General features: G+C 43.3%; 1 protein-coding gene across 1 annotated transcript in view; it reads right to left on the bottom strand.

The window, feature by feature from the left end:
• Positions 1–21,189, bottom strand: part of LOC310787932 (lysophosphatidylcholine acyltransferase 1) — a gene marked incomplete at both ends in the record, with an annotated part of 220,921 nt that overhangs the window by 100,050 nt on the left and 99,682 nt on the right. The window contains one exon of the mRNA XM_083649377.1: positions 5,138–5,352. Coding sequence (XP_083505503.1) covers positions 5,138–5,352 — 215 coding nt within the window. The remainder of the gene's footprint in view (positions 1–5,137; positions 5,353–21,189) is intronic.

Here is a 21,189-nt window from a genome sequence, read left to right as displayed (position 1 = left end):
TCAGAAAAATAATTATTTTTGGGGAAAGTAGCTGGGAGTCGAAAAAAAAATGTAACTCCACCAAATGTTCAATCAACCCCAAGGTTAGATATTAAAGGAACACTCCGCCCATTTTCAACCAGCTTTGTATCATTAGAACATCAGTAGTATATCAGAAAACTGTAAACAGTTTTGAAGTCTGTCATTTCATTTGACAGTTATTGAGTGTTAAAGTGTGGACCAGTGACATCACTGGTCCACACTAACTCAAATTAATAACTCATTAACTCAAATCAACTCTCAATAACTGTCAAACTATTCATCATTCATCTAGTTTGACAGTTATTGAGAGTTGATTTGAATTAATGAGTTATTAATTTGAGTTAGTGTGGACCAGTGATGTCACTGGTCCACACTTTAACACTCAATAACTGTCAAATTAAATGACAGACTTCAAAACCGTTTACAGTTTTCTGATATACTACTGATGTTCTAATGATACAAAGCTGGTTGAAAATGGGCGGAGTGTTCCTTTAAGGTCAAATATCAAGGTATTTGGTCCAGGATGCCCGCTGAAAAAAATGAAATACATTAATTTTGTAAGAATTTCCTGGAGGTCTCAAAAAGGCGGTTATAATGAAAGTCAATTGTCGTGCAGGGGGAGCTTAATAGTAAATTGAGGTGAACTTGATTTTCTGGGTGCCAGGATGATGTTTTTCTAGTTCTGGCAACGTGAATTACCATAATAAACCATAAAGAAAACCTGTGCTGAATTTCAGACCTTTCGCTCCAGGATTTTCCAAATTTAACTTACGCGATTACTGCTTCGATCCGGCTAGGGGGACCAGCGGGGTATATTAAAGTTTAAATGGAGTGTCTAGCTTCAAGTATGAAGGAGTAGTTACAGTTCAAAGAGGGCATGGTGTCACCATGAACTGCTGCTGCTTAAAACAAACGGCAGTTCCAGCCAGAAGCAGGGATGGAGCTTGATACCCGGTTCCATAAGGACCAGGTTCCAAATTTCTCAAACCCGAAAATCAATAAGGTCTGAACTAGGGCTGTCAAAATTGCCCCAAAATCATATTCGAATATTCGCTCTTAACAAAACATATTTGTTCGAATATATTCAAATTGGGTTTTTTGTCTTCATTTTTTGGCATGCGTGGCAAGGCAAAACAGTACAACCAGAGAGCTTAGAGAACTACTTGGTATATTTATTTGAGCATATTTTTTTCCATCATAAACATTGTTTTTTTTTCATATTTATTCAGTCAGTACTAATACAGTAGTAGCCTACACTTTTGTAATGTTTTTAACACATTCACTGCCAACAGTTTATCCAATACAGTAGGTAGCCACGGACGTAGCCACGGACGTTCCTGGCCAGCACCTGCCCCGAAACCAATGGTCGACTCTCAACCGCCTGAGGACAGGCGTGGGGCGTTTCGGGGCAGACATGCTGAGGTGGGGCCTCGCGGACAGCGCCCAGTGTGAATGTGGGGACCCAACACCAAAACACCGGCCACCAAACGGTGATCGTGGCTTAATTGACCTGGACGATGACACAGTGGTCTGGCTCGCTTCAACGGAGCTGAAGGTCTGAGAACAAACGCCAGAAGAAGCCAAGTTTTTTTTTGAGGATTCGAGGATTATTTTCTGCTAGGACTTTGTGAACACAAAATATATCAAAAGAACTAATAGAATGTGTGCTTTCTCTGTCTAAAAGAGTTAATTTTTAGCATGTTCTGTTATGTAGGCATTAGCAGCTGAATACAGCATGGTTTCAGCGTCTGAGAAGGAAAGCTGAGATAAATGCATTTTTGTGAAATTCGATAGAACAGGCAGAACAGTCACTTTAACCATTTATTTTTGGCATCAGTGAGACATCAGACATCTAAACAATAGTTCTGAACAGTAATTTCCTCCAATATAACAGCACCCCCACAGCACCCCGCAAACTCCTCCCTCCGTGGGTGTGTCTCTGGTGGCTCTGCAGCGTGTGTCACAGGCGAGTCTCTGCTGCCTGTCTGTGCTGCCTGGCGGCCGCTCGTCGGGCAAGTCTGGATCGGGCTCGCTCGTTTCTGGGGTTTCGGTTGTGAGCTGGGATGAAGCTGCGTGCGATTCTGGGCTTTCTGCTGCGTGTTTCAAAGTGTGTTGCACCCAGAGTCTATTTTTGGAATCCCCCACCGTTGTGCGCCAGCTCCCAGCGCGAAAGCGTTTTCGCCAAACCATTCTCATGAGAATGGTTTCCTCACGCTTTTTCCTGCTGTTTTTGCTCGGCTTTCTCTAGTCTGGAGAGCACTGTCGCCACTTAGTGGGTCGGTGGAATGGGTTGTACATGTTCGGTGGCTCCCATATTTTTATAGGAGATGTATGGGGGTTTGATCCACGTCCCACCGTCAAAAAAAAAACTCGTCGACGGCAGTCAACCGTTGGTTTCTGCTTGACGAGTTAACTCGTCAACGGCAGTGAACGTGTTAAATAACCAGGCAAACAATGTATGTTTTGATGTTGCCATCTTGGTGATTTTTTCACGTTATGTAAAAAAATATATAATAATAATAATAATAATAATAATGATAATGATAATAATAACAATAAATTTGAATATTAATTTTCATATTCAACTATTATTTAAATTGTTATATTTGAATATATATTTGAATATAGAATATTCTTTGACAGGCCTAATTCATACCAGCGATTGTCGGGCAGTGAACGGGTGGATAAAGTGAAACAACCTATTGAACTATTGATTTAAAGTCCCTGGAAACCAGAAATATTTTATTATTATTTAGCATTTTGAGTTCATCACATCACAGGACCCTATGTTAACTCATTCATGGCCAGTTTAGGACTGCCAATATTTAGCACAGGCCAAAGATTTTCATAATTGTTGGTCATCTTTCAAGACCCACAGTAAATTATCTATTAGCACCAGAGTGATTTGCAATACCTCAAAATGAAGATGTATGTCTCTGGGTTCACCAGGAAAAAAAAGTGAGCTTTTAGCATGTTCTGTACTCTACTTATATCCATTTATATACACCCTGTTTTAGCCCAAAAGGTCTCTCTGAGATGACAAACAGGAGAAAAGGCAATTTCTGTAAAATACACATTCTCAAGCAGAACTCGCTCTCAATTCTTTTATTTTGAACTGTATTGACATCAGACATGTAAATACTATTCGTTATGACACAAATGAAAAAAAAAATATATATATATACACATGAAGTGCTTTTTTTTTTACATTCAACAATACAGCAGTGTGAGTGAGTGTGCAGACAGACACACAGACAGACAGACAGACAGACAGACACACCGACAGACAGACAGACACACACACACACACACGATCCCCCTTCGTTGCGTGATTTCTAACCCCACATAGGATAAGCAATAACCACGCCCTGTGGCGCCGGGATTGGCCAGGAGCAACACTGGAGGGCACGCAGCCCAGCGATTTCATGAACCAACTGAATAGCTCTTGAGAAGGACAGCGGGCTGCTGTGACTGCCGCTTCTGGCTTGTCTTCTTGCCTCCCTGTCCTATACTCCCTGCTGTTTGATCGTTCCCGTTTTCCCCTCGGCTATTCAACACTTCCTCACCGCCCTCTGGATTACCCGTCAAACTGATCGATCATTTCCTCATTCCTCCGATGATCAAACGCATCTCTGGAACTTTCTCCCGTTTTCTCCGGCTGGCACACAGGAAAGCGACCAGCTCCTGCAGCGTGCGAGGGGCGTTTCAATGGCGTTTCTCCTGTCTGCACAAGGCAAGCTCCTTATCCGTTTTCTGCTTTTCCTCTTGCTCAATTTCAAAACAACAGCTGCGGTATGTGTTTGTTCACGTGTTGTCTTAGATGCTAGGGACCTGATACTATGTCAGAGGCTGGGGAAGTGTTTGAAATACGCGCTGCAGTAATAAAAACAAAAACACGTCAAACACGTCATTGGCGGGGAGGGCTATTTCTGATAACACGTCAAAGACGTCATTGGCGGTGAATGAGTTAATAAGCCACCAGCCAAATTTGAACGATGATGAACGTCGCAAAGTATATAAATTTAGCTTTGACAGTCGTGGCAAAATTCATGAGAATCAATTATTTTTTAGAGTGTATTTTCTCCCGCGGACTGTGTGGGCATGTCCCGTCTGCAGCAGGGAAATTTCTCTCTGTCTCTCTAGGAGAGAGGAAAGAGAGAGAGAAAGAGAGAGTGTGTGTGTGTGTTCGCGCGTTGCTGAGAGGAAGAGATCTCTGTCCGTTCTTTGCCCCCACAGTGCTCGCTCAGTGTCTGTCTCCCTCCCACTTGTGCTGTGTTCTCTCTCTCTCTCTCTCTCTCTCTCTCTCTCTCTCTCTCTCTCTCTCTCTCTCTCTCTCTCTCTCTCTCTCTCTGGACTAGTGAGAGAGAGAAGGAGAGCAGCATAGCACTCGACACAGCCTGGTGACGCGAGGTTACTCACACACACAGTAGGGCGGGTTGCGCGCGTGTACAAAGGTTATATAGAGCTTATGACGTCATAAGCTCCTGCATTTTAGCACCTCGCGCACTGCTCTCTTCAATGAGGAAGTACCTTGTAGAATCTTGTAGAAAAGTGTCGATTTTAAGGCTTTGGGTTGAAAGTAATGTATAATAATTTCGGAGGCACACAATTACTAACATGAGACCCTAAATAACATACCGGTAGAACGTTTTTGTGGATTTTGGTTTCCAGGGACTTTAAGCTAATATAATGGCGCTGGAAAAAATCCTTCGAATACAATTGTATTGTATATGATTTATTTTAATAACCCATATGATGCGAGAAGCAGCTGGCCCCCAGGTATTTTCACATGATCTATTCTGGGCCCCATTCAAAAAGTGTGGACACCCCTGTCATATAGAGCATGGGTGTGATGTTTCACTGACAGCCTAGGCATGCAAATCAAAACAATGCTTTGCATCAACACATCAGGGGCACTATCTCTGGAGGACAACTGCTTCCTGTGAGATGCTCCATGATCCTGTCCAAGGCCTTTGTGGCTCAGATCACAGAGATTTCAAGACTGTGGTATCAGTTTGCACGTTCCCTCCCTCACAATACAGGTCACGGTCATATGGGCAACAATAGTGTCAATATGCCGTATCTCTGTGTGTGCATGCGTGTGTTTGGTACTTACTGCCCCAGAGAGGTATATCCTTGCTCTCTGCCTTCATAACAATAGAGGCCATTGTCATGGTGACTGGGATGGCATCAAAGTACGAGGAGTGGGGTGCCAGGGTAAGGATGGGCGCCTCTGCGGGGAGCGCCCTACAACCTTTCACCGTCATCCAATGGAAGCCTCCGGCGAACCACATGACCCGCATGATGGTCCTCAGAACCACGTCCACCAGTCTGGAAAAGGAGAAGGGTGGGAGGGAAGTTTCACTTCAATTGTAGATAGGGATACACCGTGATAATTTTGGTCACTATAATCGTGATATTAAATTGTCATCCCGTTTCATCTCTAGTCCTCATATATCTGAAATCCGCAATTCAATTCAATATATTTGAATGAATTAATTCATTTTTGGAAGGAAAAGAGGTAGCCGGCACTACTTTCCAAACATGGCCGCCGACCACTTTTCCTTCCAAAAAGATGTGCAAAGATGTGAAATTATGTGCATTTTGGATTAATATTTCATCGTGTGGTGAGTACCCGAAGCACAACATGTATTTTGGCACCGTGAGATGTGTGTTTTGGCAGATTTTTAACAGCTGTACCATTAGCCTCCATTCTATGGCGATAATTACTAGGGGTGGGGGGAAAAATCGATTCACCTAAATATCGCGATTTTTAATGTCACGATTTTTTGAAACGATCTTTTATTCCAGAATCGATAATCGCAAAAAAAAAAAAAAAAAAAAAAAAAAAAAAAATTGGGTGCTTGCAGTCAGGCCACCCTCTATTGTCCTATGCTCTTTTGTTTGTAAATATATTTTAATTTAAATTGCTGTTTTTACATTTGTTCGCAAAAACTGTTATGTAATTTTTCTTGCTGTACTGTGTTGTAATCCTGGTTGTATGTCGCTTTGGATAAAGGCGTCTGCTAAATATCAATAAAGTAAAAGTAAAGTAGTGTATGATTCAACTTTTCCCATGTTCTAATCTAGTGTAAAAAAGCAAACAAACTGAAAAAAGAAAAGAAAAAAATAAACAAAAATTGCAATAAATCGTAATATCGAATCGCAATAATCGTAGAATCGCAATACTTAAGAATCGCAATATAAATCGAATCGGCACCCAAGAATCGTGATAGTCTCGAATCGGGAGATAAGTGAATCGTCACAGCCCTAATAATTACTAACTTCACGACTGTAGCTCACTGTAAACTGAGCGGACAGTGCCGGTAAGGCATGGTGTATCTTGGTTATGTGGGGGGGATGTGGCAAATGAGCTAAACTTCCAAAAAAGTGGTGTATCCCTTTAAGTTCTCCTCACTATCTATTATACTATCAATGGTTGAGACTGATGACAGCAACACTGAGCAGGGGGAGTCAACAACAGCAGCAGTTAGCACATATTGATATGCAAATTAGCGTGTAACGTCTTGAGACAAAAGCCACTTTCACACAGAGATTGCGCAATATTGCCATTCAGAAGGCCCGCAACACCGGCAGCCTTGCCACAGAAATTGTTTTCACACAGAGCCAAGCAGCCCTGCCATAATTCTGCCCCGGGGTGTGCTTTCAGGTGACATCCACCCCTCCCGGATTTAAATGAGGCGAGGGGAGGCATTTCCACCCTGCTCCTCCTCCTAGTAGCCTAAAGGAATATGTTCATAGGTTAGTGTAGCCTATAGGCTACTGTGTGATGAACAAATTCATTCAACAACCAAACATTGCCGATGTATGCCAGCAGCTCTCAACCTGCAGCTGGTCGTTAAGAACATCAAAGGATAAAGTCTGATGAGAGCTCACCTTAATATGCCCACAATGCAGAAAGTCTCCTCCATATGCAGCATGGTAACAAGGCTTTTTTTTTTATATATACTTTGTTTTTATTCAGTTTTTCCATTTTTAAATGCAAAGGAACAGACATACAAGTACAGTACACATAACAGAGACAGACATTAGTGGAAGGAACGAGTACAAATTAAAATACAATAATAAATATAGCCGCAAGCGGCGATGGGCGGGGTTCAAGCCTTGCGCAGATGACAAAGCTTCTGATTCTGACTAGGACATCCTCCTTGATATATCTGACAAGTTTCGCGATCATTGGACAAACAGGTGTGGAGTTACAGCCTTTTTTATGTTAAGCCACGCCCATTTCTGGCGTTTATGGCGCCCCCTTTTGGTCGAATTGCACAAAATTCGACACACATGGTCTAGGATGGTCTCCGAAGACCTCCTGCAAGTTTCGTGAAGATTCCTTCATCGGTAATGAAGTTATGACAATTTAGCTGATAGGCCACGCCCTCTCACAACTTTAACGATCAATATCTCCGAAACGAAAGTAGATTTTCAAAAATCCAAAAAGCAGGGTTGTAGAGCTTGCTCCATAGATGCTTCCTGTCGATTCTAGTGGAAATCGGTCCAACGGTCTAGGAGGAGATGCAAAAAATGTGTTTTCCAAACTTTTCCAAATATCTCAAAAACTTTCCAGGCGGACATTGAGGGTCCTTATGGCAAATTTGTAGAGCAGGTCCACCTGAACACAATTTTTTTTTTGAAAATCGGACCAACGGCGTGGAAGTTATGGCCTTTAACGTAAAACTGTCGATTATAGCGCCACCTTCAGGCCGATTCGAAAAATATTTTTTGAGCACCTACCAGCCAACAATATCTGTCATTGGGCCAAATGTCAGGTCTCTACCATTTACCAACTCACGGGAATTTGCATTGGGGCAGATGAACAACAAGAAGAAGAAATATAGCCGCAAGCGGCGATGGGCGGGGTTCAAGCCTTGCGTCGATGACAAAGCTTCTGATTCTGACTAGGACATCCTCCTTGATATATCTAACAAGTTTGGCGATCATTGGACAAACAGGTGTGGAGTTACAGCCTTTTTTATGTTAAGCCACGCCCATTTATGGCGTTTATGGCGCCCTCTTTTGGTCGAATTGCACAAAATTCGACACACATGGTCTAGGATGGTCTCCGAAGACCTCCTGCAAGTTTCGTGAAGATTCCTTCATCGGTAATGAAGTTATGACAATTTAGCTGATAGGCCACGCCCTCTCACAACTTTAACGATTAATATCTCCGAAACGAAAGGAAATTTCAAAGGTTTCAAAAAGGCAGTTTGTAGAGCTTGCTCCATAGATGCTTCCTGGCGATGGTGGTGCAAATCGGTCCAACGGTCTAGGAGGAGATGTCAAAAAGGTGTTTTCCAAACTTTTCCAAATATCTCAAAAACTTTCCAGGCGGACATTAAGGGTCCTTATGGCAAATTTGTAGAGCAGGTCCACCTGAACATCTGGGAAAAAAAAGTTTGAAAATCGGACCAACGGCGTGGAAGTTAAGGCCTTTAACGTAAAACCATCGATTATAGCGCCACCTTCAGGCCGATTCGAAAAATCTTTTTTGAGCACCTACCAGCCAACAATATCTGTCATTGGGCCAAATGTGAGGTCTCTACCATTTACCAACTCACGGGAATTTGCGTTGGGGCAGATGAACAAGAACGGGAATAATAATAACTAGAACGGGCTAAATTTGCTGAAGCAAATTTGATTGTGCTTGCTCCCCCGTGACGCTCCGCCCCCCTTGCACCGCCCCTGCCTTAAACCCCGGCCTCCCATCCAGTATCAATACAGCCCCAATCGGCAATGTGTAGCTAGGACGTGTTTAGGCCGTTGCAAGGGTGTATTAACTGGATGCTATGGTGTTTTCGGCTCATCGGTATAGGGCATTCGTAGATCGTTGCTAGGGTGTACTAAGTAGTTGTGGGCGGGAAATGGGCGGGCCTTTGTGAGTACAAGCGGGAGGAGCCAAGGAAACCAGGGCAGAAAGAATTTTGATCGTAGAAGCTATGGTTCCAAACTTACAAACCAAAACGTAAAGAGGGCAGCTATAGCGCCACCGTGAGGTCAATTGGTATAATTTTTTAGGCCAGATTAGAAGAGTACTCTATGAACCTATGTACCCAATTTGGGAACAGTCGCTCTTACAGTTTGTGAGATACAGCTACTGAATGCTGCTATAGCGCCCCCTATAGGCAAAATGACACCATTTTATTTTTATCAGCTCAGAGTACATATGTGCATACCTGGACCAAGTTTGGTTCGGATCTGACAATGTGGTCCAGAGTTATGGCGGTTTTTGTGAAGTAGGCCCCACCCACCCCCGCCCCCTACAGACCAAATGACACTTTCTTTTGTGAAATCAGCTCAGAAGTGTCAAGTGTCAATACAAGAAGGAAGGCTGGCCATAATTCCAATGAATCAGCACTTCCTGCCGCCCTTCAAAATAAACCAATTTAGAAGGTACAGGTACTGAATGCTGCTATATCGCCCCCTAGAGGCGGAATGACACAATATTTGTCCAATATTTGTCCTATAGGCTTAGAGTACATCCGTCCACACCTGTACCAAGTTTGGTTAGCATCGGACGATCTTTGTGAAATAGGCCCCACCCACAGAACTTTGGAGGTCGATTATATGGCAACGGTGCGGAATTTCAAAAAAACGCAAAATAAGTTTTGTGCGGGACAGTCCACACACGCTCTGTGATGTGGTTTGGTGAAGATCGGGCAAAATTTGAAGGAGAAATAGCGAAAAAACGCTTTTCGACAAAATTCAAAATGGCGGAAAATCTAGTTAGACGGAAATGGGCGGGGCCTATATCAGCAGATGCGGAATGACCCAAGGAATCCAGGGAAACAAGAATTTTGAATGTAGCCCTTATGGTTCAAAAGTTATGGACCAACACGTAAGGATGGCTGTTATAGCGCCCCCTAGAGGCGAAATGACACAATAGTTGTCCTATAGGCTCAGAGTACATCCATCCACACCTGTACCAAGTTTGGTTAGCATCGGACGATCTTTGTGAAATAGGCCCCACCCACAGAACTTTGGAGGTCGATTATATCGCAACGGTGCGGAATTAAAAAAAAACGCAAAATAAGTTTTGTGCGGGACAGTCCACACACGCTCTGTGATGTGGTTTGGTGAAGATCGGGCGAAATTTGAAGGAGAAATAGCGAAAAAACGCTTTTCGACAAAATTCAAAATGGCGGAAAATCTAGTTAGACGGAAATGGGCGGGGCCTATATCAGCAGATGCGGAATGACCCAAGGAATCCAGGGAAAAAAGAATTTTGAATGTAGCCCTTACGGTTCAAAAGTTATGGACCAAAACGTAAGGACGGCTGTTATAGCGCCACCATCTGGTCAAATACTAAAATTTTCCCGCACAGAGTAAAAGGTGACTCTGTAAACCTACCTACAAAGTTTGGTAATAGCAGCTCATACGGTGTCTGAGCTAGAGCTAATTTAATGCCAACGATTTCGAAACCCCATTCAAGTGAATGGGAAAAAAAATCGTACGTTAACGCGAATATCGCGAAAACCGGCCAACGAAACCCTTAGCAATCCAAATGCACACGATTCCTCAATGAGCCGCACGTTTTGATGTCTCTCATGTCTGTGTAGTGTGAAAACTGTAGGAGAAATGGCGAACCAAACTTTTGACCAGAAGAAAACAGAATAAAGAAAGATAAAGAAGTATGAGAGATTCTAAGATTGTGCTTGCCTATCTGCAAGCACAATAAATATAGCCGCAAGCGGCGATGGGCGGGGTTCAAGCCTTGCGCAGATGACAAAGCTTCTGATTCTGACTAGGACATCCTCCTTGATATATCTGCCAAGTTTCGCGATCATTGGACAAACAGGTGTGGAGTTACAGCCTTTTTTATGTTAAGCCACGCCCATTTCTGGCTTTTATGGCGCCCCCTTTTGGTCGAATTGCACAAAATTTGACACACATGGTCTAGGATGGTCTCCGAAGACCTCCTGCAAGTTTCGTGAAGATTCCTTAATCGGTCATGAAGTTATGACAATTTAGCTGTGAGGCCACGCCCTCTCACAACTTTAACGATTAATATCTCCGAAACGAAAGGAGATTTCAAAGGTTTCAAAAAGGCAGTTTGTAGAGCTTGCTCCATAGATGCTTCCTGGCGATGGTGGTGCAAATCGGTCCAACGGTCTAGGAGGAGATGTCAAAAAGGTGTTTTCCAAACTTTTCCAAATATCTCAAAAACTTTCTAGGCGGACATTGAGGGTCCTTATGGCAAATTTGTAGAGCAGGTCCACCTGAACATCTGGAAAAAAAAAGTTTGAAAATCGGACCAACGGCGTGGAAGTTAAGGCCTTTAACGTAAAACCATCGATTATAGCGCCACCTTCAGGCCGATTCGAAAAATCTTTTTTGAGCACCTACCAGCCAACAATATCTGTCATTGGGCCAGGTTTCAGGTCTCTACCATTTACCAACTCACGGGAATTTGCGTTGGGGCAGATGAACAACAAGAATAAATATAGCCGCAAGCGGCGATGGGCGGGGTTCAAGCCTTGCGCTGATGACAAAGCTTCTGATTCTGACTAGGACATCCTCCTTGATATATCTGACAAGTTTCGCGATCATTGGACAAACAGGTGTGGAGTTACAGCCTTTTTTATGTTAAGCCACGCCCATTTCTGGCGTTTATGGCGCCCCCTTTTGGTCGAATTGCACAAAATTTGACACACATGGTCTAGGATGGTCTCCGAAGACCTCCTGCATGTTTCGTGAAGATTCCTTAATCGGTCATGAAGTTATGACAATTTAGCTGTGAGGCCATGCCCTCTCACAACTTTAACGATTGATATCTCCGAAAGAAAAGGAGATTTCAAAGGTTTCAAAAAGGCAGTTTGTAGAGCTTGCTCCAGAGAGGCTTCCTGGCGATGCTGATGCAAATCGGTCCAACGGTCTAGGAGGAGTTCTCGAAAATGTGTTTTCCAAACTTTTCCAAATATCTCAAAAACTTTCCAGGCGGACATTGAGGGTCCTTATGGCAAACTTATAGAGCAGGTCCACCTGAACATCTGGAAAAAAAAGTTTGAAAATCGGACCAACGGCGTGGAAGTTAAGGCCTTTAACGTAAAACCATCGATTATAGCGCCACCTTCAGGCCGATTCGAAAAATCTTTTTTGCGCACCTACCAGCCAACAATATCTGTCATTGGGCGAGGTTTCAGGTCTCTACCATTTACCAACTCACGGGAATTTGCGTTGGGGCAGATGAACAAGAATAATAACAAGAATAAATATAGCCGCAAGCGGCGATGGGCGGGGTTCAAGCCTTGCGCAGATGACAAAGCTTCTGATTCTGACTAGGACATCCTCCTTGATATATCTGACAAGTTTTGCGATCATTGGACAAACAGGTGTGGAGTTACAGCCTTTTTTATGTTAAGCCACGCCCATTTCTGGCGTTTATGGCGCCCCCTTTTGGTCGAATTGCACAAAATTCGACACACATGGTCTAGGATGGTCTCCGAAGACCTCCTGCAAGTTTTGTGAAGATTCCTCCATCGGTAATGAAGTTATGACAATTTAGCTGATAGGCCACGCCCTCTCACAACTTTAACGATCAATATCTCAGAAACGAAAGTAGATTTTCAAAAATCCAAAAAGCACGATTGTAGAGCTTGCTCCAAAGATGCTTCCTGGCGATGTTGGTACAAATCGGTCCAACGGTCTAGGAGGAGATGCAAAAAATGTGTTTTCCAAACTTTTCCAAATATCTCAAAAACTTTCCAGGCGGACCATGAGGAAACTGGGGGGTACTTTGAAGAGCAGGATCACCTGAACATGTGGAAAAAAGTTTTTTGAAAATCGGACAAACGGCATGGAAGTTATGGCCTTTCAAAGTTTGAAATTTGAACCCCTAATTATAGCGCCCCCATCAGGCCGATTCACAAAATATTTCTGGAGCATCTAGGAACCAACCATATCTGTCAGTGGGCCAAATCTCATGTCTCTGCAGTATACCAACTCACGGGAATTTGCAATGAGGCAGAGAGGAAAAGAAAAAATAAACCATAATATAGCCGCAAGCGGCGATGGGCGGGGTTCAAGCCTTGCGCAGATGACAAAGCTTCTGATTCTGACTAGGACATCCTCCTTGATATATCTGACAAGTTTCGCGATCATTGGACAAACAGGTGTGGAGTTACAGCCTTTTTTATGTTAAGCCACGCCCATTTCTGGCGTTTATGGCGCACCCTTTTGGTCGAATTGCACAAAATTTGACACACATGGTCTAGGATGGTCTCCGAAGACCTCCTGCAAGTTTCGTGAAGATTCCTTAATCGGTCATGAAGTTATGACAATTTAGCTGTGAGGCCACGCCCTCTCTCAACTTTAACGATCAATATCTCTGAAACTAAAGTAGATTTTCAAAAATGCAAAAAGCACGGTTGTAGAGCTTGCTCCAAAGATGCTTCCTGGAGATTCTAGTGCAAATCGCTCAAACGGTCTAGGAGGAGATGCAAAAAATGTGTTTTCCAAACTTTTCCAAATATCTCAAAAACTTTCCAGGCGGACCTTGAGGAAACTGGGGGGTACTTTGAAGAGCAGGTTCACCTGAACATCTGGAAAAAAAAAGTTTGAAAATCGGACTAACGGCGTGGAAGTTATGGCCTTTCAAAGTTTGAAATTTGAACCCCTAATTATAGCGCCCCCATCAGGCCGATTCACAAAATATTTCTGGAGCATCTAGGAACCAACCATATCTGTCAGTGGGCCAAATCTCATGTCTCTGCAGTATACCAACTCATGGGAATTTGCAATGAGGAAGAGGGGAAAAGAAAAAATAAACCATAATATAGCCGCAAGCGGCGATGGGCGGGGTTCAAGCCTTGCGCAGATGACAAACCTTCTGATTCTGACTAGGACATCCTCCTTGATATATCTGACAAGTTTTGCGATCATTGGACAAACAGGTGTGGAGTTACAGCCTTTTTTATGTTAAGCCACGCCCATTTCTGGTGTTTATGGCGCCCCCTTTTGGTCGAATTGCACAAAATTTGACACACATGGTCTAGGATGGTCTCCGAAGACCTCCTGCAAGTCTCGTGAAGATTCCTTAATCGGTCATGAAGTTATGACAATTTAGCTGTGAGGCCACGCCCCTCTCAACTTTAACGATCAATATCTCCGAAACTAAAGTAGATTTTCAAAAATGCAAAAAGCACGGTTGTAGAGCTTGCTCCAAAGATGCTTCCTGGAGGTTCTAGTGCAAATCGGTCAAACGGTCTAGGAGGAGATGCAAAAAATGTGTTTTCCAAACTTTTCCAAATATCTCAAAAACTTTCCAGGCGGACATTGAGGGTCCTTATGGCAAATTTGTAGAGCAGGTCCACCTGAACATCTGGAAAAAAAAAGTTTGAAAATCGGACCAACGGCGTGGAATTTAAAGCCTTTAACGTAAAACCATCGATTATAGCGCCACCTTCAGGCCGATTCGAAAAATCTTTTTTGAGCACCTACCAGCCAACAATATCTGTCATTGGGCCAAATGTCAGGTCTCTACCATTTACCAACTCACGGGAATTTGCGTTGGGGCAGATGAAAAAGAAGAAGAATAATAATAATAATAAACCAGCACAAAAACAATAGGGTTTCAGCCCCTTCGGGGCTTGAACCCCTAAATATAGCCGCAAGCGGCGATGGGCGGGGTTCAAGCCTTGCGCAGATGACAAAGCTTCTGATTCTGACTAGGACATCCTCCTTAATATATCTGACAAGTTTTGCGATCATTGGACAAACAGGTGTGGAGTTACAGCCTTTTTTATGTTAAGCCACGCCCATTTCTGGCGTTTATGGCGCCCCCTTTTGGTCGAATTGCACAAAATTTGACACACATGGTCTAGGATGGTCTCCGAAGACCTCCTGCAAGTTTCGTGAAGATTCCTTAATCGGTCATGAAGTTATGACAATTTAGCTGTGAGGCCACGCCCCTCTCAACTTTAACGATCAATATCTCCGAAACTAAAGTAGCTTTCAAAAATCCACCAATCACGATTGTAGAGCTTGCTCCATAGATGCTTCCTGGCGAGTCTGGTGCAAATCGGTGCAACGGTCTAGGAGGAGATGTCAAAAATGTGTTTTCCAAACTTTTCCAAATATCTCAAAAACTTTCCAGGCGGACCTTGAGGAAACTGGGGGGTACTTTGAAGAGCAGGTTCACCTGAACATCTGGAAAAAAAAAGTTTGAAAATCGGACCAACGTCATGGAAGTTATGGCCTTTCAAAGTTTGAAATTTGAACCCCTAATTATAGCGCCCCCATCAGGCCGATTCACAAAATATTTCTGAAGCATCTAGGAACCAACCATATCTGTCAGTGGGCCAAATCTCATGTCTCTGCAGTATACCAACTCACGGGAATTTGCAATGAGGCAGAGAGGAAAAGAAAAAATAAACCATAATATAGCCGCAAGCGGCGATGGGCGGGGTTCAAGCCTTGCGCAGATGACAAAGCTTCTGATTCTGACTAGGACATCCTCCTTGATATATCTGACAAGTTTCGCGATCATTGGACAAACAGGTGTGGAGTTACAGCCTTTTTTATGTTAAGCCACGCCCATTTCTGGCGTTTATGGCGCCCCCTTTTGGTCGAATTGCACAAAATTTGACACACATGGTCTAGGATGGTCTCCGAAGACCTCCTGCAAGTTTCGTGAAGATTCCTTAATCGGTCATGAAGTTATGACAATTTAGCTGTGAGGCCACGCCCTCTCACAATTTTAACGATTAATATCTCCGAAACGAAAGGAGATTTCAAAGGTTTCAAAAAGGCAGTTTGTAGAGCTTGCTCCATAGATGCTTCCTGGCGATGGTGGTGCAAATCGGTCCAACGGTCTAGGAGGAGATGTCAAAAAGGTGTTTTCCAAACTTTTCCAAATATCTCAAAAACTTTCCAGGCGGACATTAAGGGTCCTTATGGCAAATTTGTAGAGCAGGTCCACCTGAACATCTGGGAAAAAAAAGTTTGAAAATCGGACCAACGGCGTGGAAGTTAAGGCCTTTAACGTAAAACCATCGATTATAGCGCCACCTTCAGGCCGATTCGAAAAATCTTTTTTGAGCACCTACCTGCCAACAATATCTGTCATTGGGCCAAATGTCAGGTCTCTACCATTTACCAACTCACGGGAATTTGCGTTGGGGCAGATGAAAAATAATAATAATTATAGCTGCTGCGCAGCAATGGGTCGTGGCCGGGCAAGTCTCAAGTCTTTTAGCTATAGGCCAAGTCACGTCTCAAGTCTTTAGTCACAAGTCCAAGTCAAGTCTCAAGTCTCTTATGGATGAGCTTTCTATCATCTGCTGCATGCAATCCAGTCTGCCTTCTGCCCCGCAGAGCTGATGTTATGGAGAGGAAGGCTGAGTGATTTATAGATGACATCATCAGTGATGTCACAAAACTGATGACATCACTGATGACATCATCAGTGATCAGTGGATATTCAAGCTTTATTTAGCAAGAATTTGCATTAAAGTACCATTTACAGTCAAACATTTTGATGCACTGTGGGCTCAATTTTTGATCTATCAAATATCTGTTTGATAGTTTTGTGGAGGACAGTCTAACGATGCAGATGCTGGAGTTTGGTGTCGTTTGAAGAAAAAATGTGGGAGGAGTAGGGTTTAATTAGTTTTACAGTTTTTGCAGTTTTGCGGTCTTTAGACTTCATAATTGGCCATAGGTTGCAGCGTACAAAAGTTTCTCCTCATTTGGGCACACATTTCGGTGAAAGTGGCAAAGCCATAGCCCATATGCCTGATTTGTTATGAATTTTCAAAGTTTGAAACTTTAGACGGTCGCTGTAGCGCCACCATCAGGTGCCGTTCATGACAGGGCTGGGGCAGAAGGCAGAGCTGATGTTATGGAGAGGAAGGCTGAGTGATTTATAGATGACATCATCAGTGATGTCACAAAACTGATGACATCACTGATGACATCATCAGTGATCAGTGGATATTCAAGCTTTATTTAGCAAGAATTTGCATTAAAGTACCATTTACAGTCAAACATTTTGATGCACTGTGGGCTCAATTTTTGATCTATCAAATATCTGTTTGATAGTTTTGTGGAGGACAGTCTAACGATGCAGATGCTGGAGTTTGGTGTCGTTTGAAAAAAAAATGTGGGAGGAGTAGGGTTTAATTAGTTTTGCAGTTTTTGCAGTTTTGCGGTCTTTAGACTTCATAATTGGCCATAGGTTGCAGCGTACAAAAGTTTCTCCTCATTTGGGCACACATTTCGGTGAAAGTGGCAAAGCCATAGCCCATATGCCTGATTTGTTATGAATTTTCAAAGTTTGAAACTTTAGACGGTCGCTGTAGCGCCACCATCAGGACTATAGGCGCCAAATTCACGTCAACTTAGTTTGGCATGGGACTGGACCTTTGTGCAAAGTTTGGTTTATATTCATGCATGGGAAGTCTGACTTCCTGGGGAGAAGAAGAAGAAGAAGAATAATAATAATAATACAGGCAAATACAAGCAGTGGCCCTGCCGCTTCGCTGGCCCGGCCACTAATAATAATAATAAACCGGGTGAAAAACAATAGGGTTTCAGCCCCTTCAGGGCTTGAACCCCTAATAATAAACCGGGTGAAAAACAATAGGGTTTCAGCCCCTTCAGGGCTTGAACCCCTAAATATAGCCGCAAGCGGCGATGGGCGGGGTTCAAGCCTTGCGCAGATGACAAAGCTTCTGATTCTGACTAGGACATCCTCCTTGATATATCTGACAAGTTTCGCGATCATTGGACAAACAGGTGTGGAGTTACAGCCTTTTTTATGTTAAGCCACGCCCATTTCTGGCGTTTATGGCGCCCCCTTTTGGTCGAATTGCACAAAATTTGACACACATGGTCTAGGATGGTCTCCGAAGACCTCCTGCAAGTTTCGTGAAGATTTCTTCATCGGTCATGAAGTTATGACAATTTAGCTGTGAGGCCACGCCCTCTCACAACTTTAACGATTAATATCTCCGAAACGAAAGGAGATTTCAAAGGTTTCAAAAAGGCAGTTTGTAGAGCTTGCTCCAAAGATGCTTCCTGGCGATTTTGGTGCAAATCGGTCCAACGGTCTAGGAGGAGATGCAAAAAATGTGTTTTCCAAACTTTTCCAAATATCTCAAAAACTTTCCAGGCGGACCTTGAGGAAACTGGGGGGTACTTTGAAGAGCAGGATCACCTGAACGTGTGGAAAAAAGTTGTTTGAAAATCGGACAAACGGCGTGGAAGTTATGGCCTTTCAAAGTTTGAAATTTGAACCCCTAATTATAGCGCCCCCATCAGGCCGATTCACAAAATATTTCTGGAGTATCTAGGAACCAACCATATCTGTCAGTGGGCCAAATCTCATGTCTCTGCAGTATACCAACTCACGGGAATTTGCAATGAGGCAGAGAGGAAAAGAAAAAATAAACCAAACTCAACTTTAACGATCAATATCTCCGAAACGAAAGGAGATTTCAAAGGTTTCAAAAAGGCAGTTTGTAGAGCTTGCTCCATAGATGCTTCCTGGTGATGGTGGTGCAAATCGGTCCAACGGTCTAGGAGGAGATGTCAAAAAGGTTTTTTCCAAACTTTTCCAAATATCTCAAAAACTTTCCAGGCGGACATTGAGGGTCCTTATGGCAAATTTGTAGAGCAGGTCCACCTGAACATCTGGAAAAAAAAAGTTTGAAAATCGGACCAACGGCGTGGAAGTTATGGCCTTTAACGTAAAACCTTCGATTATAGCGCCACCTTCAGGCCGATTCGAAAAATCTTTTTTGAGCACCTACCAGCCAACAATATCTGTCATTGGGCCAAATGTGAGGTCTCTACCATTTACCAACTCACGGGAATTTGCGTTGGGGCAGATGAACAACAAGAATAAATATAGCCGCAAGCGGCGATGGGCGGGGTTCAAGCCTTGCGCAGATGACAAAGCTTCTGATTCTGACTAGGACATCCTCCTTGATATATCTGACAAGTTTCGCGATCATTGGACAAACAGGTGTGGAGTTACAGCCTTTTTTATGTTAAGCCACGCCCATTTCTGGCGTTTATGGCGCCCCCTTTTGGTCGAATTGCACAAAATTTGACACACATGGTCTAGGATGGTCTCCGAAGACCTCCTGCAAGTTTCGTGAAGATTCCTTAATCGGTCATGAAGTTATGACAATTTAGCTGTGAGGCCACGCCCTCTCACAACTTTAACGATTAATATCTCCGAAACGAAAGGAGATTTCAAAGGTTTCAAAAAAGGCAGTTCGTAGAGCTTGCTCCATAGATGCTTCCTGGCGATGGTGGTGCAAATCGGTCCAACGGTCTAGGAGGAGATGCAAAAAATGTGTTTTCCAAACTTTTCCAAATATCTCAAAAACTTTCCAGGCGGACATTGAGGGTCCTTATGGCAAATTTGTAGAGCAGGTCCACCTGAACATCTGGGAAAAAAAAGTTTGAAAATCGGACCAACGGCGTGGAAGTTAAGGCCTTTAACGTAAAACTGTCGATTATAGCGCCACCTTCAGGCCGATTCGAAAAATCTTTTTTGAGCACCTACCAGCCAACAATATCTGTCATTGGGCCAAATGTCAGGTCTCTACCATTTACCAACTCACGGGAATTTGCGTTGGGGCAGATGAACAAGAATAATAACAAGAATAAATATAGCCGCAAGCGGCGATGGGCGGGGTTCAAGCCTTGCGCAGATGACAAAGCTTCTGATTCTGACTAGGACATCCTCCTTGATATATCTGACAAGTTTCGTGATCATTGGACAAACAGGTGTGGAGTTACAGCCTTTTTTATGTTAAGCCACGCCCATTTCTGGCGTTTATGGCGCCCCCTTTTGGTCGAATTGCACAAAATTTGACACACATGTTCTAGGATGGTCTCCGAAGACCTCCTGCAAGTTTCGTGAAGATTCCTTAATCGGTCATGAAGTTATGACAATTTAGCTGTGAGGCCACGCCCTCTCACAACTTTAACGATCAATATCTCCGAAACTAAAGTAGATTTCAAAAATCCAAAAATCACGATTGTAGAGCTTGCTCCATAGATGCTTCCTGGCGATGTTGGTGCAAATCGGTCCAACGGTCTAGGAGGAGATGCAAAAAATGTGTTTTCCAAACTTTTCCAAATATCTCAAAAACTTTCCAGGCGGACATTGAGGAAACTGGAGGGTACTTTGAAGAGCAGGTTCACCTGAACATCTGGAAAAAAAAAGTTTGAAAATCGGACCAAAAGTTATGGCTTTTCAAAGTTTGAAATTTGAACCCCTAATTATAGCGCCCCCATCAGGCCGATTCACAAAATATTTCTGAAGCATCTAGGAACCAACCATATCTGTCAGTGGGCCAAATCTCATGTCTCTGCAGTATACCAACTCACGGGAATTTGCAATGAGGCAGAGAGGAAAAGAAAAAATAAACCATAATATAGCCGCAAGCGGCGATGGGCGGGGTTCAAGCCTTGCGCAGATGACAAAGCTTCTGATTCTGACTAGGACATCCTCCTTGATATATCTGACAAGTTTCGCGATCATTGGACAAACAGGTGTGGAGTTACAGCCTTTTTTATGTTAAGCCACGCCCATTTCTGGCGTTTATGGCGCCCCCTTTTGGTCGAATTGCACAAAATTCGACACACATGGTCTAGGATGGTCTCCGAAGACCTCCTGCAAGTTTCGTGAAGATTCCTCCATCAGTAATGAAGTTATGACAATTTAGCTGATAGGCCACGCCCTCTCACAACTTTAACGATCAATATCTCAGAAACGAAAGTAGATTTTCAAAAATCCAAAAAGCACGATTGTAGGGCTTGCTCCAAAGATGCTTCCTGGCGATGTTGGTACAAATCGGTCCCACGGTCTAGGAGGAGATGCAAAAAATGTGTTTTCCAAACTTTTCCAAATATCTCAAAAACTTTCCAGGCGGACCTTGAGGAAACTGGGGGGTACTTTGAAGAGCAGGATCACCTGAACATGTGGAAAAAAGTTTTTTGAAAATCGGACAAACGGCATGGAAGTTATGGCCTTTCAAAGTTTGAAATTTGAACCCCTAATTATAGCGCCCCCATCAGGCCGATTCACAAAATATTTCTGGAGCATCTAGGAACCAACCATATCTGTCAGTGGGCCAAATCTCATGTCTCTGCAGTATACCAACTCACGGGAATTTGCAATGAGGCAGAGAGGAA

Source organism: Poromitra crassiceps, assembly GCF_964638095.1.
Source record: "Poromitra crassiceps genome assembly, chromosome: 1".
In the NCBI taxonomy this organism is placed as follows: Eukaryota; Metazoa; Chordata; class Actinopteri; order Beryciformes; family Melamphaidae; genus Poromitra; species Poromitra crassiceps.
This window is presented reverse-complemented; position numbering and strand designations above follow the sequence as displayed.